Source organism: Microplitis mediator, chromosome 4, assembly GCF_029852145.1.
Source record: "Microplitis mediator isolate UGA2020A chromosome 4, iyMicMedi2.1, whole genome shotgun sequence".
Taxonomy (NCBI): domain Eukaryota; kingdom Metazoa; phylum Arthropoda; class Insecta; order Hymenoptera; family Braconidae; genus Microplitis; species Microplitis mediator.
Window position 1 is genome coordinate 8,921,979 of NC_079972.1, and position 22,859 is coordinate 8,944,837.

Consider the following 22,859-nt stretch of genomic DNA (forward strand, 5'->3'; position numbering starts at 1 on the left):
TGGAAAAGGAATTTGCGGTTAATTTTCCCTCAATTGAAAAATAACTTTTTTTACCATAAAAAACCCATGATAAGTTTCCTTGAATTTTTCGTCAAATGTCCGTCAACTTCGGGCTTTTCCGTTTTTGACGACAACCCTAATAGCCCTAATAGCACAGTTTCCCTAATAGCCAAGTTGACGAGAAACTGGCGTCAAACTAACAGCCGCATCTAGACGCCAAGTTGTCCGCAAAAGTTAGTATTTCCAAAGTTGATAGACACTTTCTGAGAAAGTTGGTGGTAACTTGCAGCCAAAAGTTACAAAAGCCAGAGTTGTTGACAACTTGTCGTCAAGTTGGTCGCAAACTAATGAAGTTTACGAAAGTTTACTTACGAAAGTTTTCTTGAATTTTTCGTCAAATTTCCGTCAACTTCGAACTTTTACGTTTTTTACGACAATTTGTACTTAATTTGCTGTACAATTTGACGTAAATTTACTACCCGAATTAGAATACAAATTCACTTCAAAAGTTGACTAGAAAAAATTTGTTGTCAATTTTCCGGCAAATTTTTATATCAATTTATTGTTAATTTGACTTGAAAAATTGCAAAATATTTTGTTACCCTCAAATTGTAGACACTTTTTTATGTATAAGTTTGCTTACCTTCTGAAATGGTAAAAATCGACATTACCGACTATTTTTTTCTAGTAAAAAGTTAACTTTAAATTGAGCAAAAATTGACCGCAAATTTTACTTTCCAACTTTTGTTGTCAAATTGGCGGCAAATTCGGAAAGCAAATTTCTGGTAATTTGAATCTCAAATTACTGTCAATTTCAAGCTAAAATGGCTATTAAGGAATTTGACAATTGAAATTACCGAAATTTGCTGCCCGGATTTGCCGGGAATTTGACAGCAAAAGTTGGAAAGAAAAATTTGCGGTTAATTTTTCCTCAATTTAGAGGTAACTTTTTTTTACTGTAAAAAACCCGAATAAAAGTTTCCTTGAATATTTCGTTAAATGTCCGTCAACTTCGGGCTTCTCTGTTTCTGACGACAATTTTTCTACAACTTTTGAAGTGAATTTGCATTCTAATTCGGATAGTAAATTTACGTCAAATTGTATAGCAATTGTGTATGTGAGTGCGTGCCTGTGTGTGTGTCAAGATATTTTTCGCGTTTTATAAGCTTCCCAAAGTTAATACTATGAGCAGACGCACTTTACCCCGCTTTTACACCGGTATTTTAATACCGCGTGGAGTTTAAATGATTTCATTTTTAACACTGCTGTTTTTACAGTGAGTGAGTGTGAATGTAGCTGACATGAGACAAATTATAAATTTCAAATAAATAAATGAATTAAAATAATTAAATTGAAAAAAATGCGCGAACGGATTTTGCATTGATTTAAATATGCATTTTTTAATTTTTACTCTATTTACATTTTAGTCATTTATTCAAAAATTTAAAAAATTGTCAATTATCAGCTACACTCACTTTAATAAGTTAATCGATGCCTAAGAATTTTTGGATTTTTTTTAAAAACGATAAATTATTTTTTAAAAATATTTCTTTTAGTAATTGGTTTGTTGAGAAAAAAAATCTGAAACTGTTAAATGTCTGTCAGCTTCAGGACATTTTTTGGTTTTTAAAAAATTAGCGCCGAATCATTTCAGAGGAGTTGTTACATAAAAATATTTTAATGTATAATTTTTTCAATCCATTTATCGAACTATTTAAAATAAAAATAATAAATAAATAGACGTCATTATTGTTGTAAAAAAGATAAAAAAGATTTTATTTTTCATTTTGAACTCTTCAATAAACTATTGTTTGATATTTTAAATTAACAAATAATATAAGAAGAATATTGATAATTGTTTTTCAAATTGTATAAATTAACTTCGTACAGAATTTTCAATCATTCATTGCTTCTTTCATTTAGTGAATAAATATGCATTAATATAAAATTGTTAAATATAAATACCAATATTAAAAGAGTGAATTTTTGTTCGAAAAAATAAAAAGTCATTAGAAACTAGTACAGTTATTTAAGAGTTCGATTTAAATTAAATTGTCAATTAAAAATTTATTGAGTCACATCAATAATAAAATCATGCATGTAAAAAAAATAGAAATTATCTATCGTCCACTGATATGTAGATCATTAAAAATAACTTTACATGCACTCAAGACATCATCACAAATTCCTTTCGCAGCCCAGCCTCTCAATATCACAGATATTCCATTTCTAAAGTACTCATCTTCTCTCGAATTTTTCAAATGGTAAAATATCGGCAGCAGACATCTTTTAAATGCAGCAACAAGTTCCGGAGCACATTGCTCTGCATCTTGAATTATTTTATTCGCCAATAACATGTAGTATAATTTTTGACACGGTCTCGCTATAAATTTACAATAACAAATATATTTATTTTCAATTATTTCAAAACATGTTTTTGTCAATTAATCAGTATCGTTATTATTTTTTTATTTTTTTTTATATCGTCAAGTATCAAAAGTTATAAAAAAATACATATTATATTACCTTTGTACATCTCACTCCCCCAAACACCGATAATCAATTTTGTTTTTTGTTTATGGTGTACAATATACTTGTATAACGCATCAATAGACGCCTGAGAAGCGTTCATTTTTATCAATTTTTCTCGTAAATTGGCTTCGTTAAAATGGCAAAATAACTTCATTTTTATGTATGTCTTATTTTTAAAAAACCCGTTTGAAAATAAACAAAAACACTTTTAAAAAATTTCAAACATTTACTAGTTTTTATAAGACACAGTCTTACAGCCACTGTAATAGAAAATATACAGTAACTTAACTAACAAACTCTCCGACGTGTCGATACTAAGTGTGAAATGCAACTTAAGACCGAGGTACAAATGAAAAAATTCATGTACTGTACCCAAATTTACTGTAATGAGAATGACAATTTACCCCCACAATTATCTGGCCATTGGTAGGGTCACTAATGTCTTTCTACATTTCCGTACTTATTTTCTCAGGTATCTTAAGCGTCTTAAACTATCCCTCCATTACTTCTTAAAATGTTTTAAATAATTTTTGTAAGTTTTTGAAAGTATGCATGTGAATTTTATTTATAAAATAATTTACTATTAATTTTAAATTAAAAATCAACAATGAATTTAACATTTGTGATTATTTTTTTATAATTAAATCTATTTACATAAATAGTTTGTTTTTTTTATGTATTAAAATATTTTTGTGTCAGTAAAATATTAAGAAATATTTTTTCTTTATTATCGACGTTAATTAGAGATATGATAAAATTTCAAAACTTTCCTCATTTAAATAATTGTAATAAAAGAGAAATTTATTTTAAGTTGACATTTATAATGAAAAATATAAATTTCTTTATGTTTATTTAAGGTATAATGTTCAAGATTATTTTAAATAACCTTTAGTAAAAATCTACATTTAATATTTAATGAAAAAAAAAGATTTAAGTACGTTAGACTATATATTTTTATTTACAGGAATAAGTTGTAAATATATGTTTATGTATACGTTATTTAAAATCTATGTTCGATAACAAGTCTGTAGAAAATATATACCAATGTTATATCTTTTTAAGAACTTTGACCCAGAACTATTAGTGTACACGTGTAGTACAAATTATATTTCTATGGGTAAGTAATCCTCTAAATTATCGGGTCATAAGCCTAAAACCATTATTATTATATATATGTGCATATACTATACTTAGTTTAATATTCATAGAATTTTAAAACAGGTATAAAATTGAATTTAGATTACAATGTAACTTATTTTAAACTCAAATATTCAAACTTAACTATGGATTTTAAAATAATTATTTTTATAAATTTAAATTATTTATTAAGAGTCCGATGTAAATAAATTTTGTTTACATCTATGGTCCGTCTAATTTTTTAATTAAAGCTTTACTCAGGACTAATCAAACAGATTATTTTCTTAATACTTATTTGAATGAAATATACGTTTTTCATTTGAATACCAGGATGGCGGGATTACTCAGTTGGTAACAATTCAAACTGAACGTGTGGCGCCGTTTTTTAAATTAATCTGCTTTGCTTTTTATATATTTGTTTTACTGATTGCTTGTTTTTATAAATAAATAAATATTGTTTTCTTATTGGTTTGGACTTAACAATTAAAAATAATTAATTTAAATAGATATTAATTATTTGAAAAAAGATTCAAAAAAAATTCTTCGAATTATTGCACAGTGAAGATAATAAAATTATTGTAAAATAAATTCATGAATCGCAAATTTTTTTTAAACCAATTAATGAGCTTTGAAAAATATAATGTAACTATTTTCATCAGAATGAAGTAAACTAGTAAAATTAGGGGAAAAAATCAATATATAATAGCAGGAGAAAAAAATGTATTAAATTATGAATAATTATGATTTATATCAATCATCAATTTCACATACAAATAAGAAAACGATAACGTTTACTTCGTAATTTATTCAAAGCTCTATAATATTTCATGATAATTTACTATATATTACATGATAATTTATTTCCTATGAAGTATCGAAAATTTATTCTTCATTATACTTTTAAAAAAATACTTTCGCAAGTATTTCAAAAAGTCTTTTTATACAGAAAGCATTTTTTAGTTTTTTTTTTTTTAAATTGAAGAAATAATCACGTATTTAATTACAAAATTTTGTATTAAATTTTACCAACGTTTCAATCTCCGCTCGTACAACTTTGGATTGTAAATAAAACGAACCACCTTTGGATCTGTCGTTAGCATCAAAGAGATATTTGTAATTTTTTTCAAGAGCTTCTTTTTGATCGGGTTTCTCGACATTTAATATTTTAAGTGCTTCTTCAAGTGATGAACCAGTTTTTTCATTAGTCGCAGCACTTCTAGCACCTTTAGCACCACCACCAGCACGTTTAGCAGCTTCTTGGCTTGCTGCTATTTCTTGACGTAACGCTCGGGCAAATGCTCTGCCCACCACTTGCGTACCCAAGACTATTATTTGCACTAAATATTTTGCCTTAACAACTATAGTTTTATTTATTGTCCACAGGACAATATTTAAATAAATATTATAAATTTATCTATGAAAGTTATGTGAAAAATTATTAGTTCTCAATTTATGTAAAATAAAGAAAAAAATAAATAACAGGACTTGATATTAGTAAAATAATTTTATTTAAAACAATTAAAATTATGACAGTATTATAAAATGTAATTGTTGTACTTAGACTATAAAATGTATTGTTAATTTATAGTAATTCATTGAAGCTATACCGAGTTTTATAAACAGAAATCCTAAAGCTTCATGTTACAGAAGTAATTTATTATTATTGTATATAAATTTAAAATTTCGTTCTTACATTGTGAGCTTCAATATACTTGTAAATATTTGATATATCGATTTTTATTTTTAATTTTTTAACTTCTTTACTTAAATTTTTAATTACTGAATGATTACAATATTTTCATTAATTTTCTAAAGAAAGAAATCAAAATTATTTTAAAAAATGATAATTAATTACGCTCAAGGAAAATATAAAATTTTAAATTATTTATCAATTAAAACATGTTACGATCAGTATAGTATAAGTTATACTATTACAAAAAAAATGATAAAAATAATTTTACCTACAGATAAAAGTATAAATAAGTTACAGTTTATTAAAAACAAATTTTAAATCTTGAATTTGATTTTGAAAAGTTTTGCTTTCTTCCCAAGCCCATAAAATGTTATTAACAAAGTTTCGGAAGTCAGTATACTGTCGGTATTTTTTTAAATCATAAAATATAACTAGAAGATGTTCCTCTATCCCAGCAGCTAAATCTGGTGTGCTTGCATATTTTTCTCGTACGATTTTATCCACTAATATTAATATACCCAATTTAGTAATAGGCTTTGCTGAAAAGAACAAAAAAATTATTTATAAAAGTGTACTCATACTCAATAAATAAAAATAATATTACTCACCATTTAAAAATTCTGTTACACAAACAGTGCTTATATCTTCAGCTAAATGTTGGTAGGGTACCAAAAATGAATGTAATTTATCAATCGGTTTCAATGACACAGTTAAAGATTCTAGTTTTGATCTCAACGTTTGTTCTAAATAACAAAATGGTCTTCCATGGTAAACATTCATTTTTTAAAATGAAATTTTTAAAATAATGAACTGATAATAAATAAATTAAAAGTTTACAGTCACTATAACGAGAAAGTTAAGTTCAAATATTTGGTTTGGAAGAATTTAAAGCATCTGTACAAGGCCTTGGCAAAATCACAAATGCACTATGTAATTTCTTATAGAGGGTCTTATATACCTAGGTACTAATGAGAGAATAAAGTTCGTCTGAAGTCCACTTTGACGAAAATGAAAAATTAATTTCCTATTGGCTAGGCTAGTGTTAGGGGAGGAGGGGGCAAAGTGAGCCCCTTAAAATTTTCAAAACTTCAAAAAATATGGGGGCAAAGTGGGCCCCTCGAAATTTTTTATACTTCAATAAATTCGAACGGATAATAAGCTTATCGAAATTTCTTATATAATAAGGGCTAAAATAGACCACCAAAACTCTTCATTAAATATAATTTATTAAGAAAGTCAAAGATAATAAAATTACGTTTTAAAGGAATATCGCAGCAGACTATTAAAATGATTTATTTAATTATTATAATACAATTGTTTTATAGTTATTTGCAAATATCACACGTGTAAAGAATAAAAAATATCAAATCCGAAATTTTTAGAGGGCCCACTTTGCCCCTAATTTTCGATTCTTCAATTTTACTGGACGCAGCATAATGAAGTGAAAATAAGTGTCAGGGGTCTAAAAAGAAGTAAACGCGTAAAGAAATTAATGATATTATTATTATTTTCCTGAAGGGGCCCACTTTGCCCCCCTCTCCTCGATACCTATCTAGATTTGAAGTTGTAAATTATATATTAAATTAAATGTATTTAAATAAATATACACTATAAAAAATCGGAAGTGAATCCGGAGTGATTACGGATTTTATTTCAATCTGAATTCAATCTGAATTCACTCCGATTCGGAGTTTTAATATTAAAATAAACTCCCCTTCGGAGTAAATTTCATTCTGAAGGGATTAAATAAATAAAAAGTCATCCGAACCGCATTTACTCCGTAGTTACTCCGAATTTAATCCGCGTTTACTACGCAAATTTTTTACAGTGTACAGAAGGAAAAATGAAAATAGGATAAGTAAAAAAAAGCCAGCATATAGAGCAAAATAGGCTCATTTAAGAATTTATTTTTCAAACAGAAAGAACGGATATTTTGGCTTAAAAATTATTTTCTTCATCCACGAATATTTTTTGCAACCCAGAAAAGAAAGAAAAAATTTTCTTAAGCAAAAAAAAAATTTTTGACTGTTTTCTTTAACTAAGAAAATTTTTTCCTGGATTGCATAAACATTTTTTGGTCAAGGTATCCTTTTCTTCTGTGCAAGTAAAAATTTGTTTAAATAATTACCATTTTGTTACATATATAAGTGATATGTATAAATTTTTTTTTTTTTTTTTCGGTAACTCAAATTTCTTATTTCTTGTATTTTATTATTGTAATTATAAATAAATTAAATTTAGGAATATTTTAACTTATTTACATTTTTCGAAGAAGAAATTTATAAAATATAATTTCATTTTAAAAGATTATTCTTCAATAATTATGTTATTAGGTACTTGTATTGTTGAAGATTATCTGTTTTCTTCTAACATATTGTCTGAAAATACCCAGACATCAGGATAAGAGATTCTATATTATGTTTATACAAATCTATAGATGAGACATAGGCAACCTTATCGTTTTATAAGTGAGGATTTAAAACATTTAGAATAATACAAATGAAATTCTTTGAAAGCTTTGCAAGGTTAATGATAACGAAGGGAAAGAGGCGAAAATTCTTTTGTCATTCTATCACATAAGTAATATCGATCTTGAGCAAAATGAGCGTTCTTTAAAAATAAACATTAGTTCTTTCAAAGGTACCAAAGTTTTTCTAGATAAGTTATTAAAACGAATAATGATTAGTTCATGATTATTTCGGTAGCCGTTACCAATTATTTCGATAGCTATTACCGATTTTTTTGGTATCACACACGTACACAGACGCACATACACGCGTACATACTTGCACACATGCACACACACGCATGGACACACATGACACACACACGCGTACGAATACTCGTACACACATGCTTTAGAAAGTTTTTTTTTGTCCACTGAAATTCATCTGTAGAACCGAAATAATCGGTAGCTGTTACCGAAAATTAATCGGTAGCAGCTACCGATTATTTTTTTCCGTGAATGCAAGTTTATTTTACTACTGAAATTCTGGTGAATTCAGACTGAAATAAAATCAATTACTCCGCTGAAAAAAAAAAACTAATTCTTTATTTATATTTTATATGCGGGTTGATATTTATTTTTAAACTCCGGAACTCCGAATAACGGTTTGAAATAAAATCCGTAACCATTTCGAATCTACTCCTGATTTTTTACACTGTACAGAGCTTTAATCACATACTCAATAAGTCACGGTAATTTTCGGAGTAGAAGATAAAAAAATAAAAAAATTTTGTTTATATTGTTTATTTATAATAAATAATAACTTACATCTCCCTTCCCCAAAATCCCTTAATTTTTTTGTGCAGTGTACAAGAAAAATGTGAAAAAATCAAGTTTTAGTTACAAAAACTTTTAACTTATCAATAAAAAAGTAAAGCGATGAAGTAATTGTAATAAAATTTTAGCGAAATTGATATTTATTCATTTACATAGAGTTTTTAAAAGGCGATTTCGTATTTTATAATTTTTTATAGAAAATATTATATGGTCTAAGTTATCCAAGGTATCCCTGGTTATGAATTCCGGTTGAAATGCAATTGTTTTTAGTCGGAATGAATCGGTTTCAATCGGAAAATAATATTTTTACTTCGATATTATTTTCTAATTGGAACCGATACATTCCAATGGAATTAAATCAGAAATTTCCGATCAAATCCTATCGAAGTGAACCGGATTTCTCAACCAGGGATGCTTACCTGTTTAATTCCGAGAAAATCGCAGCATTCCATTTTACCCATTTCAAATTTTATTGCATTAAAATCTATACAGGGTTCATTTTGACTGCCCTTACCTCAATTAATATATATATTAAATTCATAATCATCTACGTCATCACTACGTATTTTTCGATAGTGTACAGTGTGTAAACTTCCTCTGTATTTTCGGTTCCGTAAATCACCGTTGTAACTTTTATTTAACCAATAGAATTTTTATAAAACTAGTTGATATTTCCGAGACCAATGAAATTGTAAAAACCACTTCCCTTATTCTAACGTTATATTAATTTCCTTCCCTTCGGACTATGAATGAGAAGGGATGATTTTCGTGTATAAATAGGACTACTAGCCCATTTGCCACTCAGTTTGCTTGCGAATCTTGAATATCATTGATCATATACTTTATATCTATTTACACATTCATAACCGAAGTAACGCGTAACATTTTTTAACGTAACTACATCTAATTTATTGACGAAAACATGCATTTTGTGAGTATTCTATTGGTTTTATAATTTTCTATAAGTTTTAATAATTTTCACTTTTAAATTTGGAAAAACGATTTGTTATACTAGTTTAATTTATACTAGTATTAGTTTACATCTATACTAACAAAAGTTTTTATAGTTTAACGGAAAGTTTTACATATTTTGATATTACGTTAGAAAAATTTTAATAGTTGAGTCAATGCAAAAGTAAATCACTTCACAAGTGAATGAAATATATACTTATACAATTTTTTTCCGATGATTTGACTTTAACAAAGACTTATTACCAAAATGAAATATTATTTTTAAAAAAACGTATATATATTTTAGAATTTGTTTCACAATTATATACTAAACAATAATGTTATATTTTTACAGATATTCATTCAGTTACTTCTGGTATTAACGGCCTCAGCTGTACCGCTCATCGACGTTGGACAACTTTATGACCAAAAGCTGCCAATTCCTGACAATGATATTCACAATTCTAATGGTGGAGTTGACATAGGCGAACTTAACGAGTATAGAAAGTCTGATCCGATTAATTATCCAACAAGATCCAAACGAGGTGTTGAAGATTTTTCTGATGTTAACAAACTTGGAAGTAAAGAAAAAGGACTCGATATTGACAAACTTCCCCAATACAACAGTATTGACAGCACTAATTATCCACCAAGATCCAAAAGAAGTGATGAACAACTTTCTGATGTCAGCGAACGTGAATATAAAGACTACAACAGTAACATCGGTCAACTTTCCGATCAAAACTCGCAAACTATAACTGATGACGTAGACATACTTCCACAATCAAAACTCTTTATTGGCGAACTTTTGAAATATAACAGTATTAATACCACTAATTATCCACGAAGATCCAAAAGAAGTAAAAAACAACTTTCTGATGTCAGTGAACTTGAAAGTAAAGACGGCGCCAATGATATCGATCAACTTGATGATCAAAACTTACAAACTACAACTGATGACGTAAGCAATTTATACAATGATGGACTCGATATTGAGATATTTGACCAGGACAACAGCAGTGATACCACTAATTATCCACCAAGATCCAAAAGAAGTAATGAACAGCTTTCTAATGTCAGTAAACTTGAAAGTAAAGACGGCAGCAATGATTCCGATCAAAACTCACAAACTACAAGTGATGTCGTAAGCAATTTATACGATGATGGATTCGAATTTTACGCGTTTATCCTGTTCAGCAGTACTGATACCACTGATTATCCACCAAGATCCAAAAGAAGTAATGAACAACTTTCTGACGTCTATGGACTTGGAATAAACAATAGTGGGATTGATAATGACGCTGCCGCTTTTAGTATCCAACCCTTAACTAAAGATGATATACCAGTGATCGAAATTGGAAGTCTTTATAATCACGAAGGAAAAATTCCACGCAATGAATTGCCTGGCTCACCAAATAATCCAGGACCAGTAGACTTGGAAGATCTTCATCAATACAAAGGAAATTATCCAGTTTATCCAAGACACTAGCTTTTGATTCTTAGCCCGTTTTTAATATATATTTATTTATTCATAATAATCAAGACAATCGAATAATTAATCGATGTTAAGCAGTGTAAATGAAAATAATTTTCTATTATATATTGTTTTAAACTGTGGAGTAACAACATGATTTAATTATTTGTAATTTTTCATTAGGCCAGTACTGTTTCAATAAATTATTTATTTTAATATTTTTAAAATACAATTTTGTTTACTTGTTTATTTTATTTAAAAAAATTTCTTATTTACAAATTAAGTATATAAAATTTCAGAACATTGTTCATCGGTGTATTATAACTTTGTCGTTCTTAAACTTCTTTAGGTTTCATGTCTTTATCATCATAGAAATGTACTATTTTAAATTAAATATTATGTTATTAAAATTATTACTTATAATTTATTTATATAAATATAATTTTAAGAATCACATCAACACATTTGTTGAAAATTTTTGAATCTACATTTTGCATCCAGGAATCTTCAGATTTAACAACCGTTTCACGAAATTAATGAGATATTATAAATGGCGGTAAAATAAATATAAAAATAGATATAAATTTTTGAAATATTTATGATTAAGTATTTTAACTTCGATTTCATAAAATTTATCATTAGTACTAGAAATGTAATGCGCATGTGCAAATCGTCTCTCGATATCACAGATTAAAATTTTTGAATGTCAAGAAGAAATGAAAAATAAAACTTTATTTTCCTACGAAAATTTATTTAGCTTAGAGTTATGTAGGGCAAGTGTGCGCCGTGGGTAAGTGTGCGCAAACTTATTCACCTCGGACTGAAATGCATGAGTCTATTGCTATTGTTTAAAGATAATAAAATTGTATGACATTCTGTTAAAATTAATTGCATGCACAGTAAAACAATGCGCATATATATTTGTTTTATAATCACTAATTATCATGTTCATGACTATTATTACAAATGTAACTAAAAGGTAAATAAAAATAAAGATAGTTAATTGAAATAACATTTCCAGTTAATGGAATAAAATTTATTATATTCGGTTGAATTGCTTATCAGCTTATCATGTATTTTAAATTTCGGAAAGTTAAACTCTACATACCAAATGTTTTATGCATTTAAATATATACCCATATAATAATCTTGTTCTTGTTCAAGGCTTGAGCAAACCTGGTCTCAAGTCCGATGGACGTTAGTATTTTTTCCTACCTATGTGTCTTGCTGCAGATACTTGTGGCTAGATTTCAATAGTAATCCTTACACAAGAAATTCGCGCCAAATTACAACTCAATTCTGGAGGAAGACTATAGTTGAAAATAGTTGCGCATGGCTTTTGCTCAAGATCTGCTCAAGGCTTAAAATTGACCTTGAGCCTTGAGCAGATCTTGAGCAAGCCATGCGTAAGTACCTGCCGTAAGTTACTGGTGCAAGAAATGCGTCAGAAGCTTTTAAACTGCACCGTATCTAAGATATCTTCAATATTCTTGTGTTCAATGTCTTGAGCAAGTCATGCACAAGTCTTGATGATGATTTCTTGCTACATGATCTTGCGCAAGACCCATACGTAGAAAAAGACACTAGTAACCGAAAGGTTTTACTTAAGACACTGATACCAGAATCTTGCCCGGGTCAAAATATCTAGCCTCAATCTAGCCTTATCGAACCCAAGTAAGCCTCAATTCAGCCTCACTAAGTAAAAAAAGCATTTCAACCTCAAATGATATTCAAAAAGCCTTAATGAGCCTCAAATTAACCTAGTCTCGACTATGTAATTTAAATTCGATTAGTATTATTTGAGGTTCTTTGATCACCATTTGAGGCTCATTAAGGCTTTTTGAATATCATTTGAGGTTGAAATGCTTTTTTTACTTAGTGAGGCTGAATTGAGGCTAGATATTATGACCCGGGTGCTCAAACATGTGTTACTTGGGTAGGTATATATAACTGTATTTGAAAGAAACTATATACAATATATATCGACATTTGTTTAAATTCTTATATAAATAATTTAAAAATTTATTAGTTAAATTTCAATTGAAGAATATTTACAATTCATAAAAAAATTTAATATAATAACAATTCTATCGAAAGTACAAAACAACAGTTATAATATTATGATTTTTTTTTTGTATACAAAATAAAGTATTTAAGTACAATAAACTTGAATTAAATTTTGAAAAATGACATTTGTCTATTCTATTGCACAAATATAAACTTATTATTAATAACATTATTATTAAATTAATTAAATTGTAATTTTAACAAAGAAATGTACATCTCTAATAAAAAAGAAAATTTATATCTATAATTATAAAAAATAATAACAATAATTTGTAAATATATTTATATTAAAAATATAAATCATATAAGAGGTCCTTCATTGTCTGTAGTCCCGTTAACGTCAATAACCGTTTTTTCTGGCAGACATTTCATTATCGTCGGCTCTATTAACTTCCACACTTCAGCTAACTGTTTACAAAAGATTAATAACGATTAACACTGAAAACAATATAAAGAATAATTGTAAAATTACCTCTGAATGTCCACGAATTTGAACTTTAACCAGGCTTTGTAATACAGTAGCAAGAATTTCAAGATGCGCATGAACAAGTTGTGTCTCCATATGAAGACAGTGTAATGAAAATGAATTTCTTAATTCAACATTAGCTATCACTGATTCCTGTGCTACCATTTTATTTTCTAAATATTCTACAGTATCGGCCTAAAATTAAAACAATTAATTTTAATAATAAACAAATTTTTACAATATCTGCTCTTAAACTTTAACTTTCAGTGCTTGTTTAGCCAACCGAAAAAAGCCATGTAATTTCTAACTAATGCCGTGAAAATATATAATGTACGAATTCACTAAATTAGTGTCCGTGTAAAAAAAATTGTTGATAAAAGGTTGCAAAAGCGCTGACTATCATAAATTTCAAAACACGACACAACGACGACATTTTTTGAACGTTTTTTAAACTTTTGAAAATTCAAGAGAAAAATTAATAAATTAATGAATCTTAATATTATTAAGATATGCTAAAAAAAAAGTTAAGAAACAGATCAAAATCAACTTTTTCTGAACGTATTTCGCACTGAAAAAAATAATGAAACCTAGTACTTTTAAAGGGGAGTCAAAAAAGTTTACAAGAGAGTTTCAAAACTTTGAATTGTAGTGTTAAGTAAATTGTTTTATTTTTTTGTATTTTCAAAAGTTTAAAAAGCTTAAAAATAAAAAAGTGTAGAATAGTCAACTTTTTTTTCAACCTTTTTTCAACAACTTTTTTTTACCCGGTTGGCATGAACACAATTTGTTCATGATACCAGCATCAAAACTTGAAGTTTCAGTATCTCTATAGCCAGTCGAAATAAGCTAATTTCAAGCCGATGCTGCAAACAACTGCTAGCGACTTCGCAATTCACAAATCCGTGTATACATCGGGCAGAAATATGCGTGTTTCTTCCCTTGGGAAGAAATACAATTGTTTCTGCCCGGTGTTAGTTATATTCAATGTTCATTTGCAGCTTTATTACTCCAATTTGTTTACTTGTCACTTCAGTTTACTCATTTCATTTAAGTGACAGTTGTAATTAACCAAATAAAATTACTAAAATTGAGTGATAATAATATTTTTGTCTTCTTTACTATCTAATAAGTGACTATAAATCACTTCTTCTTATTCTCTAACAGTTCTCCGCATCATTGGCTTGAAATTAACTTGTTTTTTACTGGCTACTGACATTGAAACTTGAAGTTCCGGTGCAGGTAGTCATGGAAAATATGGTGTGTGACTCAGGATGAAACACGATTTCAGACTGCGGGTGATGTCAGCCAACTTCACCCTAGTCTGAAATCGTCTTGTTTCATCCCTTATCACTCAATATACTATTAAGCATACAAAAAAAAATTAATTACTTACATCAGTACCACGTATCACACCTTGCATTTGTCGTTTTTTTAATGCTAACATCGTTGACAAAGCACGTTGATGATCAGCACTAACACCTCTTTCATGTCTTTCACAAAGTGTTCGATGTGCAACTAATACGTCCAATAATAAATTTAATCTCTCACATACCATTGTTTCTTCACGCACTGCTTGCTGTAACGCACGTGCTGATAACAAATTAAATTCTCTGACAAAAATTAAATTCAAGTTATTAATTAAATAAATTAAACTAGTAAATAATATTAACACATAATAGTAACTTACTTGGCGATAACATGAAATCCTTTTTTCATATTTTGCCAAATGGTTGAACCACCACTGGCCCATCCACTATTTCCATGAGGCTCAGCAGCTAAATTGCTTAATTGTGCTCCCAACTCTGCCATATCCGCAGCGTACGAATGCGACCTTATCGCCAAACAATCAGCGATATTTTTTAATCTTGATATTCCACATAAGATCATACGTATTTGATCACGACTATTTGCAAATTCCGTTAATGTTTCTGGCGGTACCAACTCTTTCGCACGTGATGACAACTCTGAGGTCGCAAATTCGTCGGGTACACGACGAAATACATCACGTATTTTATATTGCGTTTCTTCACCGGTGTATGTAAAAAAAAATTGTACTATCGGGTCGACTCTTACAATTGGATGACGTGCTATTAATATAAGAAAACGCAAAAGAGATCTTCTACGTTCTTCTAAAAATTGTGAATCCGCTGAAAAAGAAAAATTTTAATTGTTGATGCAATTAATCTAAGATAATTCGTTAAGATATTTAGTGAATAATGACAGCAGTATAATTTAAAAGTATTTTTTTGGAATGAAAAATTATCGTTTTTCGAAAACTTATACAGTCGACTACTCATCATAAGCCTGCCCTTCATATGCTTCTTCCCCTCAATCGTGAGTTACTGAGTCCAAACAACTTCCCCTACTTAATCACTCTAAGGAGTTTCGTACCAGAGAACCCGTTATAAGCCTCCGTTAAAATTATAAAAATTGTAAACTAAGAATAGGAAAAGTAGACAAATTAATGACGAAAATTTACTATCTATATTTCGCGGAGAATAATTTAATCATTATTAAGTTAAATATAATTTATTGTTCATAATTGTAATCATTAATTATATTTACAGCTTCTGTTACAATTGAAAAGTTTTATTGAGCATTAAGTTCATCAATAAAATCATTATTTTAATTATTACTGTAATCAATACCGTTATCATTATAATTTTTTGCATTATAATTATTATTAGTGTAAAAAGATAAGTATTTATTTTAGCGCTATAAGTAGCAGGAAAATCGGGATAGTCGCGTATGTAACAAAATGTAAATATGACGTTTAAAATGATATAAAATAAAATAGGCTTATAACAGGTAGTCGGGAACAAAAGTAAACGCACGGTAGTGGGAAGACTGAAATTCTAAGGAAAATTTCCCCTACGTCCCCAAGACCAAGCTTATGATGGGTAGTCGACTGTATAACTCTAGTACAGCCCGTCATAAAACAGTTAATTTTTATGTACAAAAAGTAAAATCTATAAATACCTCCAACAATTTTTTTAGGTGGAAGTTTTGGTATTAATCGATACGGAAATCGTGCCAGAAGAAGATCGTGTAAAGAAACGAAATCATTATACCTTCTATGAACAACTGAATTAAATGCCTGCAATATTTGATAAATGTTTATAATTAATGTAACAATCATTTGTATTTTTTTAATTAATTAAATAATTCTTAAATGTACCTTACTAATTATTTGATACTCTACGTGTTTTAAAAAAATTCCTTTACGTTCTGGAACTAAATTAACTTCGATAGTATCTAATTTACAAATATCTGAATAAGTAAGATTTAATTTAGAAGGATTATTTCCTTTGTACAATCTTTGTGCTAACAGCGTTACTTCAGAAATATCACCGAGCACAGGAACTGGGAGCTCTACAAAATATAAAAAAACGTGTTTTAAATAAATAATAATGAAGAACATAAAATTTAATTACTTATTAATTTTTACCTTGAGATTCAGCATTTTCTAATAATTTATCACTTGGTTGTTTACCCTGTTGAGCGAATGCAACGAGTGCAAGCCCTTTGTAAAGTCCGCTGCGGCTCAAAAATCCCGTTCTACTGTCCACAAGATCCCATATCTATGAAATAGATGTTTATAATACTTTAAATTTAAATTCAATACTCTCCCAATATCAATAAAAATTTTTTTTACAAAATATATTCACACAAAAAAAAAAAAGGATTTCTTGGCTCAAGAAAAAATTTTTCTCGCCCAAGAAAATTTTTACTTGTGCAAAGAAATGTTTGCATTATGAATTGATATCGAAAATTTTCTTGAGGCGATAAAAAATTTTCTAATCGTAAGAAACTTTTTGTTTTCATATCATAATACAAAATTTTTCTTGCGACAAAAAAATCCTTTTTTTCTGTGCAAACATGTAAGCTTTCAAGTTAATGTCATTCTACAGGAAAATAAATATTAAAGCTAAATTACTCGAAAATTGAGACATAAAACCCTTTACAATGTGTTGATTACTATAGAAAATTTTATTCTAAAATAATTCGAAAATGAGATAATTCCCGAGTCAAAGATAAAATTTGATTTAGGCTCGCTTTATCTTATTTTCTTTTGAAGTTATCGATTTACCGACGATTTTCCGATAAGATTTTGACTTTTTGAATTTAAATTAAATTTTTGTTATCCTTAGAGCTTTTTTCATCTTAGTTTGAACTTATTCGTCTTCACTTCGAGCACGACAGTCATTCACCTTACTTTTGACTTGCTGGACTAAGTCGAAAAAAGTTATTTATTCGCTTTACTTTAGACTTGCTCGATTAAGTCAAAAACAAGCAGTATTCTTTAGTGTAAAATTTATTTTTCCCGTTTCATCTTAGTTTTGACTCTTTTGCCTTATGATTTAAGTCAAGTAAGTCTAAACCAAGTCAATTTCGACTTGATTTAGACTTTTTCGTATTAAATCGTGACTAAGTAAGCCTGTTGAGTCTAAACCAAGGCGAAAATTAAATGCAATTCATCTCTCCGTAAAAAAAGTCGAGTTTGTCTTATGAAAAAAAGCTCTTAATTTCGACTTGGTACACCAAGTCTATAGTTTTATTTTTAATCCTTCATAAAGGTAAAAATTCTCGCATTTTTTATAATATTTTGATTTATTTTATTACTGATTTAACTTTTTTCAATGTTCATAAAAGTTATAAATATTTGTATATTATCTTGGTTATATGCAGGACCTTGACAAATATATATCTCTATTTCATAATATAAAAAATTAAACAAAAAACAAAATTTTTTCACGTCTGTGAAAACAACACATAAATTATAAATTATATCGCATGCCGATAATTGACGCCTTAGAGTGATCATTTATATGCATTTTTTTCGCATTACAGTTTTATTTAATACTTTATACTCATTACGAAACTAAGTAAATTTATAATAAAGACAAACAATTTAATTAATAAAATCATCAAATCAAAAAATTTGTTTCAAAATTTAGTTTTTCATGGAATATTAAAAATAATTATAACACGTCGAATAATTATTAATATAATATAATATATTCCTGATCCATTATTTTTTTTTATTAAATTAAAATGAAAGAATATTAAATGTTAAAGTTTAAATAAAATGCAATAAATAAATAATGTTATCTGTCATTATTTATAGTGTCATTAAGATATTTAACTTGTACTCCTTGGAAAAAATTTCTTTACCCGAGAAGATATGAATATTCTGATAATTAGAGGTTTTGGAATTTTTACAATCGGATTTTATTTAACGTTAAATTAATTTTAAAATAATGTTGCAAAAAAGCGGTAATGTCATATTAGATATTGATGTGTGCATTAATAGTAATGAGTAATAGCAATGATACATGATCATAATAATAATTCAATATGATTAGACTATCGTGCTATATATGTAGACAGAGTACATCCGGAGATATCGCAATGTGAGCACAACGTGGTTAATATATATATATCTACATATATATATTGGTCAGTTCTTTATTTATAGTACAACAGGAACAAAATACTTCAAAGTTTAATATTAAATGATTGCTATTGATCATTATTATATTATTTCAATTTGATTATCTTTTAAATTATATTATTCAAATTCAAATGATAATTATTTTTTTTTTTTTTTTTCAATCGCTTCATATGTATATTAATATTTATTCAACTGTATACATATACAAATGTATAACAGCAAGTCTGGGTTAATCTTATCTGAACTTTAGATTGTAGATTACAGTCAAAAAAATTATTAGTTAAATATATGTATATATATGAATAGAACAGATTTTATTAATGCATGACCTACACAAGTACTAACAGTATAGACTGTATCAAGCTAATCGAGTGTCATTAAACTTCAATCGTCAAAAGTTGAAGGGGAAAAAATTCCACGGGTTTTTTTTATTATTACCATAAAAATTTGATTTATTAGCTGACGTTTAATTAATTAATAATATAACGAGTTGTTGCAGATAAATGAATTAATGAGTTAGTTCAGTGATTACATACTCTCTCGTCAAAGGAAGTTTTGTTATATGACAATTTTATACATTATTTAATAATTTATACGTTTAAATCATTAAGGAAAAATATTTATGTGTCATCACATCCGTTTTATAATCATCTTGTTAATATTAGAAACTTATAAAATTATTTTAGAATGAAAAAAAGAGTTTTTCATTCTCATTCGAAATTTTTTACAAACATTTTTTTATTTATGTAATAACGAATTATTATGAAAATGAGAAAATTATAATTAATTAAATAAAGTGTTATTTTAATTTGTCCCATGTTTATTTTATTTCTAATTAGTGTCACGTGTTGCACAATAGTATTTATAATTAAGTGAATATTTAGTTGGGAATAGCAACAAATATAAAAGTAAGAGCTAAAAAAAAATATATAAATAATGTAAAAAATAAAAATTAAATAAAAAGAAAAACAGTAGGCGTTAGGGATTGATGTATCATCAAACAAGCGTATAGTTAAGCTGATAATAACCGTCATACCGTATATTATATAGTACATAACAGTCATTCGTGTTATAGTCAATTCTCAAGAGAGATCTTGATCACATTTATTTGAATGATAACAATTTAACAAGGGTCAAAAATTATTATTATCTTTATTAATATGATTGGTAATTATTATGGTGACCACAGATTTTGGAAACTGAAATTCCCTCACTTTTCCAGGTATTCCGGTCAAGTAATTAAAAAATTCCCTGACCATACACGAAAAAAAATGAACTATATAAATTGAGAATGACAAGTAGTATAATGATAAAGTAATCCGTAAATACCATCATTCTAAATAGTAATTTTTCCGTTTATGATTCAAACGTGAATAATTACAGGATAAGTATGAAAATTTATTGTCTATGTAAGAAAAATTACTATTTGAACTTTAAAAATCGTAACCGATACTTAGAAAATAGACGACACGTATTATAAAATTTACTACTCTCTAAACATGAATTAGTGAAAATAAGTGAATATTCTCTAATTCCAAGTGCAAACCGAACCACTAATTTCGAAAAGTGGTTCGGTTGGTACTCAGAATAAGTGAATATTCGCTTATTTCACTTATTCATGTTTAGAGAGTATTTGAATGTTAAAATTCCTCATATTGACAACCGGGTTCCGGGTTATAATTTCAAATAGTAATTTTTAAAGTTTTTTTTTCCATGTATGTAGAAATATTAAATCATTGGAAATATTTATTTAATTCAAAATAAAATACTATAAGTCAGTTCAATAAATAATCAATCATTGCCGTTAAATGAAACTTTATTTTATTATTTGTCAATGTTCATAGGTTTTTTTATTTATTAAATGAATAATTTTTTATTTTTTATTTTAAATCCATGTTTTTATATAACTTACTCTATAATAAAATATAAAGAAACTTTTCATTTTCACTAGAATAAATTTCATAAATAAGAACGTTTTATAGAATATTAATAAAATATTAATCAAGTACGCGAATAATAAATATAGTGAAACTTATTAGTTCATTACTTATGTATACTTTTAATGTTTTTGGTTCTTTAACTTGTCAATATGCATGTTAACAGCTTGAAGATCCTGACGATTGGTTTCTACTAAGACTTTTTTTTTCGAACAGCCTTTTTGATTCTAAGTGCTTCATTTTTTCGCTATTGGAATCAATTTCTACTAATTTTTTTTCAAAATAGTATTACAGTCGCATTCGCGCCGCGCCACTTTTTGAACAGTTTTGACAGAAAAAAAAATTTATCAGATTTTTTCAGTCAAAAGAAAAGAAAGTAAAAATTTATCCAGCTTTGTGACGAAATTCCCTGACTTTTCCAGTATATTTATGATTCCCTGACATTTCCAGGTTTTCCAGAAATGTGGCCACTTTTATTGCAATAATAAATTATTTGTAAAATATGGAATAAGATACGAGTCGAAATAACAAATACATTGTAATTTTTTTAATTGTGATTGAGAGTTGCGCAATAAAAAAGATATAAAATAAATGATTGTAATTATTATTGCGATAATAAAAATTATATACCTGGCTTAAAATAGTACTGCTCAGTTGTGATTTAACAAGCAATGATTTGAAGACCTCCCGTTCGACATTTCCACTAGTAGGTGAACATATCTTGTCATAAATTTCACGGTAGAAAGGTGGAATCGAGCCTGAGAATAAAATAAAACAATCACAATCCCATCAACTGTATACATATAATATAAAAGTATACAAATAGAACCAAGTGAAATCACTACACTGTTTTTCAATAAAAAAATTATTTTTGTTGTTTATTTAATAAGAAATTAAACAAATAAGTTTAAGTCCTGAGGAATCCATTATGTAGGAAATAAATCTGCATATGATTTTCACTAAAAATATTTGAATAAGTAATTTTACATGTTGGGCATCGAACTCTCCATAAAATAGTGAATTACGTGACTTATCTACTAATAACTGTATTTTTAAAATTTTTATTTAGTGTTATGAATATCGAAATATATATTATTTAGAAATATATTGTCACACATATATTTTATCAAAACTGTTATTGCAATAAATAAACAAAAAATTTGATTACTAAATATTTTGTTGATAGTTTATCAATTAAAAATAAAATAAAATTTAAATATAAGAATTATTAAGTCTTTTTTAAAATTAATATTAATTATCCACAAGGATTAAATTAATAAAATAAGTAACGATTTTTATTTACCGGACGACAAATCGGTTGACGCCATATTGTAGATAGTTAAAAAATTCTCACAACCGGTTATATTGTCTACGTATTCTTGCAGTATGATTTTTTTTGACTTAAAAAAAAATATCAATTAAAAAAATACCGATTCAAATCTGTAGTGACATTTGAAGGGATGATTTTGAGCGGGAATAATTCAAAAGTTTAAGTTTTGACTGTGAGTCAGACAGTGTTTGATGACGGATAAGATGATGAGGATCGGTGGAAGTTTTTTTTTTCGGAGAACGATGAACGAACGTTCAACAACACGGTTGATAATGACACGTCGTACGCCATTGCCATGTGGCATGTAACTGCTGGTGCCTGGTAGAGAAAATATGTTCGTAGTCGTGAGTCAAACTGACAGCCACTACAGAGACCAGCGGTATCCGCGGCCTCGGCGACGATGTATGTACGTATAGAGAGGAGCCTAAATACAAAGACAGTTAAAAACCAGTTCTCACACGATCCGGATACCATTTCCTCCTCTCCAATCCACACACTCTTTATGTGTATGTTGGCTATCAGTAGCTATCTCTT

The 22,859-nt window shown here is 27.8% G+C and overlaps 5 protein-coding genes across 5 annotated transcripts; 1 reads left to right on the forward strand and 4 right to left on the reverse strand.

Moving 5' to 3' along the window:
* Positions 1 to 1,891: 1,891 nt before the first annotated feature.
* Positions 1,892 to 2,870, reverse strand: LOC130666519 (regulation of nuclear pre-mRNA domain-containing protein 1A-like). Its single transcript, XM_057467598.1, has 2 exons — positions 2,527 to 2,870; positions 1,892 to 2,383 (listed from the first exon to the last, which is right to left on the reverse strand). The coding sequence occupies exons 1-2, from the start codon at positions 2,684 to 2,686 to the stop codon at positions 2,121 to 2,123; spliced, it is 423 nt and encodes a 140-aa protein (XP_057323581.1). The 5' UTR covers positions 2,687 to 2,870; the 3' UTR covers positions 1,892 to 2,120.
* Positions 2,871 to 4,472: 1,602 nt separating this feature from the next.
* LOC130667211 (mitochondrial import inner membrane translocase subunit Tim16-like) lies at positions 4,473 to 5,037 on the reverse strand (the record flags this gene model as incomplete). Its single annotated transcript, XM_057468705.1, has 2 exons — positions 4,473 to 4,484; positions 4,696 to 5,037. Coding segments are annotated over 2 exons (354 nt in total), but the record flags the coding sequence as incomplete, so codon positions are not given.
* Positions 5,038 to 5,501: 464 nt separating this feature from the next.
* On the reverse strand, positions 5,502 to 6,318 carry LOC130666723 (uncharacterized). Its single transcript, XM_057467955.1, has 2 exons — positions 5,971 to 6,318; positions 5,502 to 5,901 (listed from the first exon to the last, which is right to left on the reverse strand). Exons 1-2 carry the CDS (start codon positions 6,140 to 6,142, stop codon positions 5,654 to 5,656), a joined length of 420 nt encoding a protein of 139 aa, XP_057323938.1. The 5' UTR covers positions 6,143 to 6,318; the 3' UTR covers positions 5,502 to 5,653.
* Positions 6,319 to 9,419: 3,101 nt separating this feature from the next.
* On the forward strand, positions 9,420 to 11,302 carry LOC130666568 (uncharacterized). Its single transcript, XM_057467683.1, has 2 exons — positions 9,420 to 9,576; positions 9,952 to 11,302. Exons 1-2 carry the CDS (start codon positions 9,568 to 9,570, stop codon positions 11,083 to 11,085), a joined length of 1,143 nt encoding a protein of 380 aa, XP_057323666.1. The 5' UTR covers positions 9,420 to 9,567; the 3' UTR covers positions 11,086 to 11,302.
* A 2,054-nt stretch (positions 11,303 to 13,356) lies between these two features.
* LOC130666567 (sorting nexin-8-like) lies at positions 13,357 to 22,678 on the reverse strand. Its single transcript, XM_057467682.1, has 9 exons — positions 22,299 to 22,678; positions 21,626 to 21,753; positions 17,052 to 17,184; positions 16,782 to 16,975; positions 16,583 to 16,700; positions 15,291 to 15,750; positions 14,997 to 15,213; positions 13,610 to 13,798; positions 13,357 to 13,545 (listed from the first exon to the last, which is right to left on the reverse strand). The coding sequence occupies exons 1-9, from the start codon at positions 22,321 to 22,323 to the stop codon at positions 13,438 to 13,440; spliced, it is 1,572 nt and encodes a 523-aa protein (XP_057323665.1). The 5' UTR covers positions 22,324 to 22,678; the 3' UTR covers positions 13,357 to 13,437.
* Between the last annotated feature and the right edge of the window lie 181 nt (positions 22,679 to 22,859).